We start from the raw sequence: 13736 nt of genomic DNA, 5'->3' as shown, positions 1-13736 counted from the left end.
CAGTAAAAAGTGCACCTCACGGAGTTAGATAGTACAGCGAATGGGGCATCTCATATGATTCCCCCCAAGCACCGCCAGGAGTTATTCCTGAGTGCAAAACCAGGAGTAAACCCTGAGCAGGGCATGACCGGCCCCAAATAAACAAATAAATAAATAAATAGAACGGAATAGTGAAAAAGTGAGCACCTAGTAAAGCCAGGCGCGCACCTGTCCCTAGCCCCTCCCTCCCCGGTAGGAACGTTTACGCCCACGCGACTCCTCGCAGGGGGCGGGTCCCCCGTCACGTGACGGCGCGGTCACGTGACCCGCGCCCGGCTGGAGGTGAGCGGCGCGTTCCTGCTCCGGGAGGCAGCGGGGCCGGGAGGTGGCCAGCCCCCCGCCCGGGCGCGACCATGCTGTCCCGCCTGCTGAAGGAGCACCAGGCCAAGCAGAATGAGCGCAAGGAGCTGCAGGGTGAGCCCAGCCTCTGCCCCGCCGCGCCCCACCCGGAGCCGGGGCCTCGAACAACGGCCCGGATGCCGGGGCGGGCGTGAGCTCCGTGGGCACGGGTGGGGGAGTCGGGGGGAGTTCGGGGAGACGCTGCTCCGGCCAGCGGGCCCCGGCCCCTTAGCTGCACCCCGGTGCCCTCTCGGTAACGCCCCGACGCGCGGCCGCCTAGTCCCGCCCCGGCGCCGAGACGCTGCGCCGATTGGTCCAGGGCCCCGCTCGTCTGGCCGGGAATGCTGGCCTGCAGGAAAAGACGGGACTCGACTTGGAGGCGTGAAATCCCAGCGATTGGAAGGCGGGGGAGGGCGGGTGGGAAGGGCCCGCGTTTGCCGAATCCGGACTGGAAAGCCCGAGACCGTGGGAAGACGACCCGGAGGTCTCAGTCCCGGGCGCCCCCACTGACTTCAGCGTCTTTGGGCTGGTCACGGTCGCTCTTAGGATGCCCACGCCCGCACCGCTGGCATGAAGGGACTAGGACTGTTCTTGCAGAATTATGCGCGCCGGGTTCGATTCCTCCGCCCCTCTCGGAGAGCCCGGCAAGCTGCCGAGAGTATCTCGCCCGCAGGGCAGAGCCTGGCAAGCTCCCCGTGACGTATTCGATATGCCAGACACAGTAACAACAAGTCTCACAGTGGAGACGTTACTGGGCCCTCTCGGGCAAATCGATGAACAACGGGAGCACAGTGCCACAGTGCTTCCAGTTCTGGCAGGGCTGAGTTAAGATGGTCCCACAACCAGCAAAATAGTCAGGAGCGGATTTTTGAGGATCATCCCACAAAAAACCCAAGTCTCCTCTCACATCCTTTTCCCTCCTCTCTTACCTCCCCCCCACCCCCCACACCAGAGAAGAGGCGTCGAGAGGCCATCACTGCAGCGACCTGCCTGACAGAAGCCTTGGTGGATCATCTCAATGTGGGGTATGAACCTCACACACACACACACACACACACACACACACCAGTTTGGTTATGGGCAAGGTCTGTTCTTGGGGAACTGAGATGTTCCACTGCCCTTCCCCCACCCCCAGTCATCTCTGCCCCTAGCATCAGACAGGAAGGACCAGCTGCCGCAGCAGGAGGAACAGCCGGATTACCCTTCCCAGATACCACCCTGGTGCCCACAGCTTGATGCCATCTGCCTCCCTCCCTTTGCTGTCCAGCTGTCTCTGCACCCGAAGGGAAGGCCTCCTTCTTCACCACAACTCACCACCCCCTGGCAGACCCAGGGAGCAGCTGGCAGGAAAGGGATGATGGCACAGCTGGGAAGGGTGAGGGCGAGGACCTGTGCCAGGAGCATCAGCAGAGCCAGCAGGCCTTCTCTTCCCTGCCGCCTTTGTCTCCCCCGACCACCCCCTACCACAGCCCCACATGGGCACGACTGTAGTAGCCAAAGACCCGGGAAGGAGCAAAGCATGTTGTCTCGTAAGCCCAAGTGACCCCAAAGCCAGCAGAGATGGTGACTCGCTAGGTTGGAAGGAAGGAGGCAGCGTGAGGCTTTGCACCCCAGTGCCGGGAAAGCAGCTAAACCCAGAGAGTTCTGAGTCCAGAGGGTGAGTCACCCCGCTGAGCTGTTAGGGGGGGCTCTCTTCTTCATTACTCATGCCATGCTTAGGAGAACAGAGGGCTGTGTTGGGGCCTCATCCCCCTCCCCTCCAGCCTCTCCCTTCACTCATTGTGAGTTTCAAACAACAACAACAAAAAGGCCTGAGCAAGTACAGCAAGTAGAATGCTTGTCTTTCACGTGGCCAAACCGGGTTCAATCCCTGGCACCCCAAGCCTCTCCAGAGGTGATCCCTGAGAGTAAGGAGTAAGTCCTGAGCACAGTCAGGTGGAGCGGGGGGCGAAATATAAAAAAGTAGAACGTCAGTAGGGGAAACAAGGGTTTGAGGAACCCCTGGGGGATGCTGGGAAGCTCGGGAAACTCCCCTTGTGTTAATACGGTTCTGCTGTCCTGTGTGAGATCCAGCCTCACCCCCTGTCTGGCCCAGCTGTCTGGCCCACTCTCCTCCCACCTCAGTGGTGTGCCCTGCTCTGCGGGGGGTCTGACCCAGGCTTCTCCGCTCCTCTGCCTTTGCAAGGGCGCCACCCCACTCTGGGCTTCGAGAGGAGCTAAGCCAAAGCCAGATTAGAAAGGGTTTTGTGTTACTGCCCACTGCCTGTGGCCCTCCCTGCGAAGGCAAACAAAGGCTCAGTCTCTCAGCCCTCTCTCTCAGCCCTCGTCAGGTGTCCTGCCCACTCTCTTGACCCGCCGCAACCCCTTGCCCCCTCAGATTCCAGTGGGTGGGGGGCACCGGATGTGGCGGCTAACAGCTGGCCTGGAGCTTTGGGGCAGGGAGTGAAAGATTGAGCAGCCAATAAGGGAGAACAGTTACTGCACAGTTATTGGGGAGGCCGCAGGCTGAGGGTTGGGAATACCAGCTCAGGGCAGGAATGGTTCCTACAGCCAGCAGAGCAATTGAAGAAAAAAACTCTTGCGAAGGAAGGGAGAAAGTGCACGTCTGCGTGGGCGAGAGAGGGTTGGGAGAGCCGAGAGCCAGGAAGGCGCCTCTGGGATATCTTCCCTTGACCCAAGCTCCTGGGGAGGGGCCGTTCTCCCCAGCCACCCTGGGTTCAGGCGGGGCCCGCGGTCCCTTCCCAGGCTTCTTCCGCGGGTTTCCAGGCTTCAGTCACTGCCACATTCCTCAGCTCCCCCACACTCCCTTTTTTTTTTTTAATTTATTTTTTCCGGGGGCCGAAGTGATAGCACAGAGGGTGGGGCGTTTGCCTTGCACGCGGCCAACCTGGGTTTGATCCCCGGCATCCCATATGGTCCCCCAAGCACCGCCAGGAGTAATTCCTGAGTGCAGAGCCAGGAATGACCCCTGAGCATGGCTGGGTGTGACCCAAAAAGCAAAAAAAAAAAAAAATTATTTTTTCCCCTTTTGTTTGGTTGATTGGGAACCACATCCAGGGGTGCTGAGAGCTACTCCTCGAAGTTCTGGGGGACTGCGCAGTGCCAGGGATCAAGCCCAGACCCACTGCATGCAAAGCATGCACTCCATCAGTTCCTGCAGCTGTCTGGGGGGAATACATTCCCTCTTTCTCAGGGATTCCCAGCACCACTTCCACCCACCCAGATTAACCCTCTCTTCTCCCTCCCAGCTTTGGGAATTCCTTTTAATGGAGTAGGAGATGGTTCTTAGTCGGATAGGTTCTGGAGGTAGGGAGACCTTAGTTGCCTCTGCGAGGAGTCTTTCATGTTACGGCAGAGCCCAGTATCGCTCCTGCCCAGCCTCCTCCCACCTTGTGGTGGGAGTCAGTGTGACACACCCTCCAACCCCCACCCCTGAGTAAGGCAGGTGACACCCTCTCCCATCTCAGCCCCCACCCCCGCGAGTTAGGCAGGAGTTAGGCAGGTGACATTCTATCTGCTCCACCCCGTAGCGTCGCTCAGGCCTACATGAACCAGAGGAAGCTGGACCATGAGGTGAAGACCCTGCAGGTCCAGGCCGCCCAGTTTGCCAAGCAGACAGGCCAGTGGATCGGGATGGTGGAGAACTTCAATCAGGCACTCAAGGTGGGTGTCGCTCCCGCATCACAGGCCCCAGCCCTGAGCCCTGCACTCTGCCTCCGGGTGGATCACCCCAGGGCCAAGGATTAAGTGGGACGTGGGAATTGTCCCAGAAACCCCACATCTGGCCCCAGAGTTCGGGAAGCCGGAGGAGGAGAAAGATGCAGTTGGGTGGGTGCAGCGAAACCCTTTGTAGGAGGTGGCTGGGGGTACCCCGCTGCCACTCTGCCCATGCTGATCGCAGGCCCCAACCTCCTTTTCTCTCCAGGAAATCGGGGATGTGGAGAACTGGGCTCGGAGCATCGAGCTGGACATGCGCACCATTGCCACAGCACTGGAGTACGTGTACAAAGGCCAGCTGCAGTCCGCCCCCTCCTAGCCACTCTGTCCTGCCCTGCCCTGCCTGTCGCCCCCACCCCCAGGGCCAGGGAGAGGCCCAGCAGCCTGAATAAAACACAGACTCCATGCTCAGCGAATTGTTTCCCGGGAAGGGGGGGCTGGGTGTTGCCCTGGGAGTCTGGTACACACTGGGGGGGCGGGGGAGGACGTCGGGGCATTTGGCACGCTCACTCCCTGGACATTTGTTTCCTCCCGGGGCCTGGTGGGGGCAGTGAGGGTGAGAGTCGGCACCCCCTCACCTTCCCCAGGAAGGTCTTAGTGGGCCTCAAGCTCCTGCCTCGCAGCAGCAGTTTCCCAAGGGGGGGACAGGAGGGCGGGGGGCAGCCGGGTCCGGGCTCTGGCTCTCTGCCGCTCCACGCGCTCCCAGCCTTGGGGCCTCCATGCTAAGCTGTGTCATGAGCCCATGGGAGATTAGCTCCTGGGCCGGAGGCACTTCGGGGCTGGAAAGGGGAACCGGGACAAGCAGCCGCCCTCCCTAACAGACCCCTCCTGCGGGGAGTCAGAGAGGTGGGAGAAGGGGCCCCTCAGGGCCTCTGCAGGCCCAACTTCCGCCACAGGCTCCTCCTCTCCCCCACCCCCACCCGCACTTAATACCTCTGGCCTCGGGTCCACTGGCGTGGACTTGGGACGGGCTCAGGCAGACCAGCAGCCAAGTGTCTCCAGCCGCAGAAGGTGCAGCTGCAGGCACGGCGGTACCTTCCAGCCCGTCCCAGAGGAGGTAAGCCGGGGCCTGGAGCTGGCACCGAGGCAGGCCAGAGCCCCCTCCCCACACCCGACTTGGTCCCTGGGCAGTCCAGTCTTCAGTGTTTCCTGATTCATTGGCCTCTCTGACCTCCAGCAGCTCCCAGGAGGGCACAGGGGTGTTTGCCCCACAGGGTTAAGAAAACTGGGTCCAGGGGCTGGAGCTAGGACTGAGGGTTACACACAGCTGACCTAGGTTCCGTCCCTGTACCCCATGTGGTCCCCCAAGCCTGCCAGGAGTGATTCCTGAGCACTACCAGGTTGCTCTCCACCACCAACACACACAAACAAAAATAACTTGTTCAGAGATGCAGTGAGACGCTCAGTATCACATTGGGTTGGGGCCACCAGGACAGAGATGGGGGACTCAGTCCAGTACGTGCCCCAGCATCCATCCGGATGCCCTCATTCAGGACCGCCAGGGAACACCCCTGAACCCGAGCAGCCCTGCCAAAGGGGGCAGCTCATGTGCAGTCGTCGGCACAGATGGAGGCTCCGACCGTGCTCTCCGGTGGGCCATTGTTTGCTAGTGTTTTGTCTCGATCTGCCACGAGAACCACTCCTCGGCCTTCTGGACCAGAGGTTGCCAGAAGGGGAGGAACTGGGGGGAAAGGGCTTGAGTGGCTAAGTTGGCCAGGTGAGCTGTCGCGCCCAGCCTCGACCGCCACCTACAGGTCACTTGAGCCCCGGCCATGTGGCTGCTCCTGCTGCTGGCCGCCCTCCTCGGGGCAGCGCTGTGGCTGCTCAGGGACCGGCGGCGCCTGCCTGCCAGCTCCGCCTTCGTCTTCATCACGGGCTGTGACTCGGGCTTCGGGCGGCTTCTGGCACTGAGACTGGACCAGCGAGGCTTCCGGGTGCTGGCCAGCTGCCTGACCCCCTCGGGGGCCGAGGATCTGCAGAGAGTGGCCTCCTCCCGCCTCCGAACCACCCTGCTGGATGTCACCGATCCCCAGAGTGTCCAGCAGGCGGCCAAGTGGGTGGAGACACAAGTCGGGGGCGCGGGTGAGTGGCTGGACCAGCGGGCAAGGAGGGTGGGGGCTGTGGATGGGAGTGTAGCCTCGACCCACCAACCCACCAGCCTGTCTGGTCCCCACAGGGCTTTTCGGCCTGGTGAATAACGCGGCGGTGGCCGGCATCATCGGGCCCACGCCCTGGCTGACCCGGGACGATTTCCAGCGGGTACTCGATGTGAATACCCTGGGTCCCATCGGCGTCACCTTGGCCCTACTCCCCCTGCTACAGCAGGCCCGGGGCCGGGTGGTCAACATCACCAGCGTCCTGGGCCGCCTGGCAGCCAATGGCGGGGGCTACTGTGTCTCCAAGTTCGGCCTGGAGGCCTTCTCTGACAGTCTGAGGTGAGGGCACCTGGCTAGGGGCTCCCAGCCCTTGGGGAGCACCTCCTTGAGTCATTACCGCCCCACCAAGCTTGGGACAGCTCAGAATATTCTGACACTATTCAGACTTTTTTTCCTTGGTTTGGGGCCATACCCTGTGCGCTCAGGGGCTACCCCATCTGACTTTCAGGGTGGTTCTTATGAGTATTCAAGAGACCCAGTGGTGCTGGGGACCTAACCCAGGGCTCCTCCAGGAAGGTGGTGCTCCAGCCCTTTGAACATCTCTCCAGCTCAGAAAGGAGACAATAAGGGATTGACCTTGCAACCTCAAAGCCCAATTTTTGATCCCAGCTCGCCTGTCCTCTTAATCTGTTTATTCCTCATCTGTTTGGGGGCCCACACCTGGCAATGCTCAAGGATTGCTCCTGGCAGTGCTTATAGAGGATGCTGGGGATCGAACCTGAACCAGGTTCATGTGCAAACCAAGTGCCCTACCACTGTACTATTGCTCTCATCTTTAGACATTAATACCCCACCTGATTACAAAAGGAGACTTGAGGGACTGGGCCCAGGATCAGTGCCTGAACTCTGAACAGCTTCTGAAGGAAGCTAGTCTCTATTACCACCACTCAGAAGATAATTTCAGTATATACTTTTGTCCTTATTGTTTGTTGGGGGCGGGGTGTTATTTTTTTTGGGGGGGGGGCAATCAAACCCAGGGCTTCACAGGCGAGGAACCTAGCAAAAGGGGTTCTCCTAGGTTAGGAGTTATCCAACTGTGCGTGAACTTAATTTTTTGGTTTGGTTTTGGCTTGAGAGCCACACCCGGCAGTGTTCAGGGGCTACTCCTGGCTCTGCATCAAGAACCACTCCTGGTGTTGCTCAGGGGACCATATGGGATGCCTGGCATCAAACCCCCTTGCCCGCTCAGGTCTGCTGCAAGCAAGGCAAGCACTTTGCTCGCTGGACTTATTCCAGCCCCTGGGAGAGCTGTTCTTAGGGCCCAGAAAGACTCAAGGGGGGCTGGAACAATAGCACAGCGGGTAGGGCATTTGCCTTGAACACGGCTGACCCGGGTTCGATTCCCAGCATCCCATATGGTCCCCCGAGCACCGCCAGGAGTAATTCCTGAGTAACATGAGTCAGGAGTAACCCCTGTGCATCGCCGGGTGTGACCCAAAAAGCAAAAAAAAAAAAACAAAAAAACAAGGGGCACAAGTGCACGGCTGGCCCCCCATCTGATCTGCCACTGTGGTCTCCTGTGGTCACAGCAGAAGCCCAACATAAACATGTTTTTCATGTCAAAGTATTTACATTTTAAATGAGAAAGAACCTATGTAAGGGGCCAGTTGATGGGCGCTTATCTTGCATACACCCAACCAGGTTCAATTCCCCAATATCTCATGGTGCCAAGTTCTGCCAGGAGTGATCCCAGAGCACAGAGCTAGGAGTAAACTCTGAGCACAGTTGAGTGCCCCCCCCAAAAAAACCTGTAATATTGATAAGTAATACCTAAAAGTTGGTTTGCTGACCTCTGCACTTGATCATATAAGGGACTATCCAGAAATACAAAGAATACTCAGGAAAGCAGGTCAAGGGATACCTCTGATTCCAGGGCTACCTTCCCTTCAGAACCCTCGTCCCTGAAGGTCCCTACCTCATAAAACCCAGAAACCTTCTCTCCAGGAGGGACATGGCCCCTTTTGGGGTACGAGTCTCCATTGTGGAGCCAGGCTTCTTCCGGACTGCAATGACAAACCAGGAGAGTTTGGAGACCACCCTGCAGGCGCGCTGGACAGAGCTGGCTCCAGCCACTCGGGCCCGCTACGGGGAGGCCTTCCTTGCCAAGTGTGAGTCGCTGGGACTGGGGGGCCATGAAGCTACTCGAGGGCCAGACCGGTCCTACGACGGGCAGGGCAGTCAGGGAAGGGGTGAGGGCCAATGGAGCTACCCCAGAAGGGAGTATGCAGGCCTGTGGACCCTGCCCAGCACTCAGGCTGGGAAAGGGACCGTAGATACCACTAGCGTTTGGGATCACAGAGGCCCAGGACCCAGAAGATGGGGCTTGAGCCAGGCTAGTGGGGGACAGGGACACTGACTCTGGCCCCGTCCTGCGTCACAGACCTGCAAGTCCAGCAGCACATCATGAGCCTGATCTGTGACCCCGACCTGACCAAGGTGACCAGATGCCTGGAGCATGCCCTGACCGCCCGTCACCCTAGAACGCGCTACAGCCCAGGCTGGGATGCCAGGCTGCTCTGGTTGCCCGCCTCCTATCTGCCAGCCAGCCTGGTGGATGCTGTCCTTGGCTGGGTCCTCCCAAAGCCTGCCCAGGCCATCTGCTAAAGCAGCCCCTGTGTAAGTCTTTCAAGGGCAAGGACTTGGGTTTCTCACCCCACCCTGGTACTGCCTGATGCCTGGTACAAAACAAAGCTCAATAAATACAACTCATGAAAACAGGAGGTGGGCACAAAGGAAACTGCCCATTGAGATGGACTGCCAGTGTCTCTGGTACGGTTAGTGACCTACAAGCTCCCTACGCCACCGCTGGGGGGCAGAGGGGAACTGTCCGTCACAGGCCGTCTTTAAAGCTGCACCTTGAGCAGTGACCACCAGAGGGCACTTTGCAACTCTGCTTTCCCATGCAGAGCTGTTAGCTCAGTGTTGGGAGGGGGAAGGGCTCCATCTGAGGCCGTGGGGAAAATGCCGGGAGAACCACTTAAAATTTTATCACCTGGGGCCGGAGCGATAACACAGCATTCGATCCCCGGCATCCCTTATGGTCCCCCAAGCACCACAAGGAGTAATTCCTAAGTGCAAAGCCAGGAGTAACCCCTGAGCATTGCTGGGTGTGACCCACCAAAAAAATAAAATTTTATAAAATTTTATCACCTAAGCCAAGTTGGAGATGCAGCCGGGAGAGAGCTTGGGGTCAGAGCAAGGACACACGTGGGGTCCTTGGCATGGCATCCCGCCAGCCCAGACCCCCAGCAATGCCTGATGTGGCCTTGGTGACACCACTGCTGGGTTTCAGTGCCACATCCAGGTCTTGGCATCAAATAAGAGTGGCCCCAGGCCCCATGAGCACTGCCTGGGACACGCCCCCTCAAGAAAAAATGGCTATCTGTCAACAAGGCATTTGTCCCCACTGAAAAGGGGCCCAACCCTGTTCCCCGTTGAGGATGGCAGCAGAGCAATAGTACAGGTGGAAGAGGCAATCGCCTTGCACAAGGCCAACCCAGGTTCAATCCCTGGCATCCCATAAGGTCCCTGATCACTGGATGTGACCCAGGGGGAAAAAAACAAGTTAATGAAGCAGGCCAGAAGCCAGGGAAATGGCCAATATGCTCACAGTTCTGGTTCTCCCAGCCAGCACCTGAGGACCAATTTTCAGACCTTCTAGTGCTTCATCAATGTCCCAGCACAAGGCAGGATGAGCCACAGACACCTCTGGACCCCACTTCCACTACCAGCCCACACAACACCTTCAGTAGAACCACCTTTCTTAAGTCCCTCTATCCCTACAAATAAGCCTGGCTTTCCCAGGGGTCAAACAGGACAGGAACCCTGAGGACAGTGATGAAAGGGATGGGACAGGGGCCAACAAATGCAATCGCTGTGCCACGCCCCGCTCCCTGGAGCAGCCCAGTCCCAGGGCCCCCAGGGCAGTGGCCAGCATCACCCCCAACCTAAGCTCTGCTGTGTGCCTATCTCCCTCTTGAAGACACAACTGACACAGACCACTTCGCTTTTCAATCTGAAAAAATAATCCGTTTAATTGAAAAACCTGGAGTATACACCCCACCCCACCCCACATGCAGGGGCTGAAGAGATCAGACCGCCTACATGACCTCGTAGCCACTTCGAATGCTCTTCACGAGTAAGCAGGCAAAGATAATCCCCAGGACCTGGCGGGAAAGAAAGTGGGAGAGGCGAGGGGTCAGAACAGCCTAATATTATTAAGGGACCTAATAACCCTGGGTTCCCCCCCAACACACCAGGGCTGGCCCGCCCCCACGTGCCCAGGACTGACCCCCGCATGCCTCTCACCTCCACAGCAGCAATGCCCAGGGCTGCTTCAGTCACCACCTGCATATTCCTCCTCAGCCACAAGCCAATGGTCTTCGTACAGCCCTTCAGGGTGATCGCACCCCAAAAGATGGCATCAGACACCTCCCAGCATGGCCCCTGGCCTATGTTTCCCATCTGCCCCACCTTCCAAGGAGGGGTCCACATCCCTAACTGCCAATTTCCCCGAACCTCAGCCTTCTCCACCCCGTCCCTCCCTCCTGCTGAGATAGTCCCCAGGCTTCCAAAGTGCCAGCTCTCATACCTCATGGTGGATGTCCGCCACTTTGAAATTATTCCCACAGCCAACAGTGACATTCAGGCAGCAGGAATCAGGAACTTGGTTGCTGGGCATAGTAGGGACGGTGGCCCAGTCAGTGTAGTTGTCAGCCCCACAGCAGTTGAACTGGAGGAGAAAGGAGAGTGTGGGAGACGGTGGGCTCTGTGCTCTGCACAGAGGAAACCCCGGCAGAGCCCCACACGATGCAGGGAGGAACCCCTGAGCAGGCTGAGTGTTTTTAAACAGGGCCCGAGCACTACTACAACAGGTCAGGCACTTGCTTTGCACTCGGACAACCAGAGTTCGATCTCTGCAGCCCATACAGTCCCCTGAGCACCACCTGGCACAGTCAGGAGTAAACACTGAGTAGCGCTGGATGTGGCCCCAAAACTAAAAAAAGTATGGAGATAAAAACCTCTCCCCCTGGGCTGGAGCAATAGCACAGCGGGTAGGGCGTTTGCCTTCTGCACGGCAGACCCAGGTTTGATTCCCAGCATCCCGTATGGTGCCACGAGCGATTCCTGAGTGTATGAACCAGGAGTAACTCCTGAGCATTGCTGGGTGTGACCCAAAAAAAAACCCTCTCCCCAAGACCCCTTGCTCCCAGCAACCCCAACTCACTCTTTTCTGCAAATTGTCCACCAACGAAGCCGACTGGTTGCTTTTTTTATAATCCTGCATCTTATTCCGGAAGTCCTTATTAAACTCCGACATTATCTGGGAGTAGGAAGGAATGAAATGAACAGTGTTAAGTAAAAATTCCTACGAGCACCTGGGATCATGAGATGGCTCAAAGGACCAATTGTGTGGGAGGCCTGGATTCAAATGCCAGCATCGTAGAGACTCCCCACCACCACCAAAAATAAAAAAGTAATAAAATTCAGGGCATGTGGGTTTCTCCATTAACCCGGGCTGTCCCCTAGTTAATGCTCACCTCGTTTTTAAACACATAGCCGGCGATGCCTGCAGCCACCTCCACCACCACGATCAGCGACAGCAAGACAGCAAACTGCAGACACAAAACACGAGTGTGGGGTCTGGAATCTGAGTGAAGGTCCCCCTCTGGATCCCTGCACGGCTCTGGCCTCTGCAGAGCCCCGCCGTCCCACTCACCGTGATCACAAGGCAGTAGTTCTCTTTGCAAGTGCCACAGCAGCCCACAAAGGCCACTAGGAAGAGGAAAGCGCCCACCGCGATGATGACCAGGGGCAACAGAGAGCCAGCCGTGGTCCCCTGGTTAACAGCCTGATTCAGGAAAATCTGGGCGGCGACCCCCACGGCGATCAGTCCTACCGCGCAGGCCTGAAAGGAGGGCAGGGAGGAATGTGGTGCGCGGGGCACCGGTCAGAGACTCGGGTCCCACACCTCCGGGAAACTGCAGGACGGGACAGGAGAGGGCGGCGCGCCCTGGCCGCCGGGGAAGGTTGCACGCAGGCGGTCACGAGTCACCAAGGCCTTCGAGCAGCACAAGACCCGGGCTGCCTTTCAATCTGATTCTAAGGGCAAGCCGTGACCCCGCGGCTCATGTCCCTCCCCAGAGCAGTGCTTCCCGGGGCGGCGAGAAGAGCTGGTCCCCCGGCCCCCAGTGCCCATCAGCGGTGACCTGGGGGGGCCGGGGAGGAACCGGTGGTGCGCCCCCTCGGGGCAGAGCAAATGGGGGAAGCGAGCAGAGCCCGTCCCCACCCCCAGCCCCCCTCCCCCAGCCGCTGGGCGGGATGAAAGGAGCCGGGTGGAGAGGAATAGCGAGGGGCGCCCCGCGGGAAGGGGGGGGGCAGAGGGAAGCCTCGCGGCGATAGCATCGGGCCGTTGGCTGGTTGCCCCACTCACGGCCGGTATCACAAGTGGTTGGGTCAGCAGACAGGAAGGGCCCGGGGCGGGGGGGGGGGGGGGGGGGGCAGGGCGGTCTTGCGGCCCGGCCGGCCCAACCAGCCTTCGAAGTCCCCAGAGCTGGAGGAGGGGCGGCCGAGCGGGCCCCTCGGGTTCCCCTCGGGTTCCCGGGGGCTGCCCCGGCACATCTGGCCCGCAGCTGCCCCGGCGCCGCTCCCTCCCGAGCCGGGTCGCCGCAGCCCGCCCCCACTCACGCAAAAGGCCAGCAGGATAACGTAGAGCAAGAACTTGACGCATTTCATGGGTCCTTCCACCGCCATGGCTGCAGCAGGGCCTGGGCCGAGGGGGGACGGCAGGGCGCTGAGCGGGGGCCCCGGGCCCCGCTCCCCGCCGGCCCCCGACGCCGCCCCGGGCCCGCCCCGCGGAGCCCAGCGGAAGGTCCACGTCCCCGGGCCCCCGGGCGCACACCCGGCCCCCGGCCCCCACAACCCCTGCCCGCCCCGAAAGCCCACCCTCCGCCGCGGCCGGGCCCCCCTGCCACGTTACCCCGGACCGCCGCGCGCGGCGGGCGGGCACACCCCACCCGCGCCCCGCCCGGGCCGCGGGAACTTCGGCCAAGTCGTCGAGTCCCGGGGCCGGGGAGGCGCGGGCGGGCCGGGCCGGGCCGGGCCGGCGTCCGGGGGCGCCCGGCGGCCTCACCTGCGCTCGGCGACGCTGCGCGCTGCTCTCGGGCCGCGGCTCCGGGGCGCTCTAGCGGCGCCCCCCGAGCTCGCCCCGCCCCGGCCGCCAGCCCCAGCCCACAGCCCCCGCCTCCCCCGCCCCGCCGACTCCCTCATGTGACGCCGGAACAGCTGCGGCTTGACTCACCCCGGGCGGCCCCCCGCCCGCTCCGGCCACGTGGCCCCCGCCCACCCCCGGCCGAGACGGCGCCCACCCCCGCGGAGGGCGGGCCGGGCCACATTCCGGCCGCCCGGAGGACCCTCTCGGCGACCCCACCCCTCCGCCCCGGCCCGGGGCCCGGAGGGGGCGGGGGCGAGCGCGCGCGGGGTTCT

General features: G+C 60.4%; 3 protein-coding genes across 3 annotated transcripts; 2 read left to right on the top strand and 1 right to left on the bottom strand.

The window, feature by feature from the left end:
• Positions 1–287: 287 nt before the first annotated feature.
• BLOC1S1 (biogenesis of lysosomal organelles complex 1 subunit 1) lies at positions 288–4479 on the top strand. The gene is made up of 4 exons (XM_056120052.1): positions 288–453; positions 1331–1403; positions 3909–4041; positions 4304–4479. The coding sequence occupies exons 1-4, from the start codon at positions 393–395 to the stop codon at positions 4412–4414; spliced, it is 378 nt and encodes a 125-aa protein (XP_055976027.1). The 5' UTR covers positions 288–392; the 3' UTR covers positions 4415–4479.
• A 625-nt stretch (positions 4480–5104) lies between these two features.
• On the top strand, positions 5105–8941 carry RDH5 (retinol dehydrogenase 5). The gene is made up of 5 exons (XM_056120044.1): positions 5105–5152; positions 5850–6177; positions 6272–6530; positions 8196–8359; positions 8632–8941. The coding sequence occupies exons 2-5, from the start codon at positions 5868–5870 to the stop codon at positions 8853–8855; spliced, it is 957 nt and encodes a 318-aa protein (XP_055976019.1). The 5' UTR covers positions 5105–5152; positions 5850–5867; the 3' UTR covers positions 8856–8941.
• A 1318-nt stretch (positions 8942–10259) lies between these two features.
• On the bottom strand, positions 10260–13529 carry CD63 (CD63 molecule). The gene is made up of 8 exons (XM_056120045.1): positions 13384–13529; positions 12939–13018; positions 11971–12159; positions 11792–11866; positions 11479–11574; positions 10843–10983; positions 10560–10643; positions 10260–10417 (listed from the first exon to the last, which is right to left on the bottom strand). The coding sequence occupies exons 2-8, from the start codon at positions 13002–13004 to the stop codon at positions 10352–10354; spliced, it is 717 nt and encodes a 238-aa protein (XP_055976020.1). The 5' UTR covers positions 13005–13018; positions 13384–13529; the 3' UTR covers positions 10260–10351.
• Positions 13530–13736: the final 207 nt, after the last annotated feature.

This window comes from Sorex fumeus, unplaced genomic scaffold, assembly GCF_029834395.1.
Source record: "Sorex fumeus unplaced genomic scaffold, SorFum_2.1 ptg000042l, whole genome shotgun sequence".
Lineage (NCBI taxonomy): Eukaryota > Metazoa > Chordata > Mammalia > Eulipotyphla > Soricidae > Sorex > Sorex fumeus.
This window is presented reverse-complemented; position numbering and strand designations above follow the sequence as displayed.

Coding starts and splice junctions, on each gene's coding strand:
- BLOC1S1 (XM_056120052.1), top strand. CDS start 393: ATGCTGTCCCGCCTGCTGAAGGAGCACCAGGCCAAGCAGAATGAGCGC. Junction 1,404..3,908: donor GTGGATCATCTCAATGTGGG/GTATGAACCTCA, acceptor TCCACCCCGTAG/CGTCGCTCAGGCCTACATGA. Junction 4,042..4,303: donor ACTTCAATCAGGCACTCAAG/GTGGGTGTCGCT, acceptor TTTTCTCTCCAG/GAAATCGGGGATGTGGAGAA.
- CD63 (XM_056120045.1), bottom strand. CDS start 13,004: ATGGCGGTGGAAGGACCCATGAAATGCGTCAAGTTCTTGCTCTACGTT. Junction 11,867..11,970: donor ACTACTGCCTTGTGATCACG/GTGAGTGGGACG, acceptor TTGTGTCTGCAG/TTTGCTGTCTTGCTGTCGCT. Junction 10,418..10,559: donor TGGGCATTGCTGCTGTGGAG/GTGAGAGGCATG, acceptor CTTTCCCGCCAG/GTCCTGGGGATTATCTTTGC.
- RDH5 (XM_056120044.1), top strand. CDS start 5,868: ATGTGGCTGCTCCTGCTGCTGGCCGCCCTCCTCGGGGCAGCGCTGTGG. Junction 6,178..6,271: donor GACACAAGTCGGGGGCGCGG/GTGAGTGGCTGG, acceptor TGGTCCCCACAG/GGCTTTTCGGCCTGGTGAAT. Junction 6,531..8,195: donor GCCTTCTCTGACAGTCTGAG/GTGAGGGCACCT, acceptor CCTTCTCTCCAG/GAGGGACATGGCCCCTTTTG.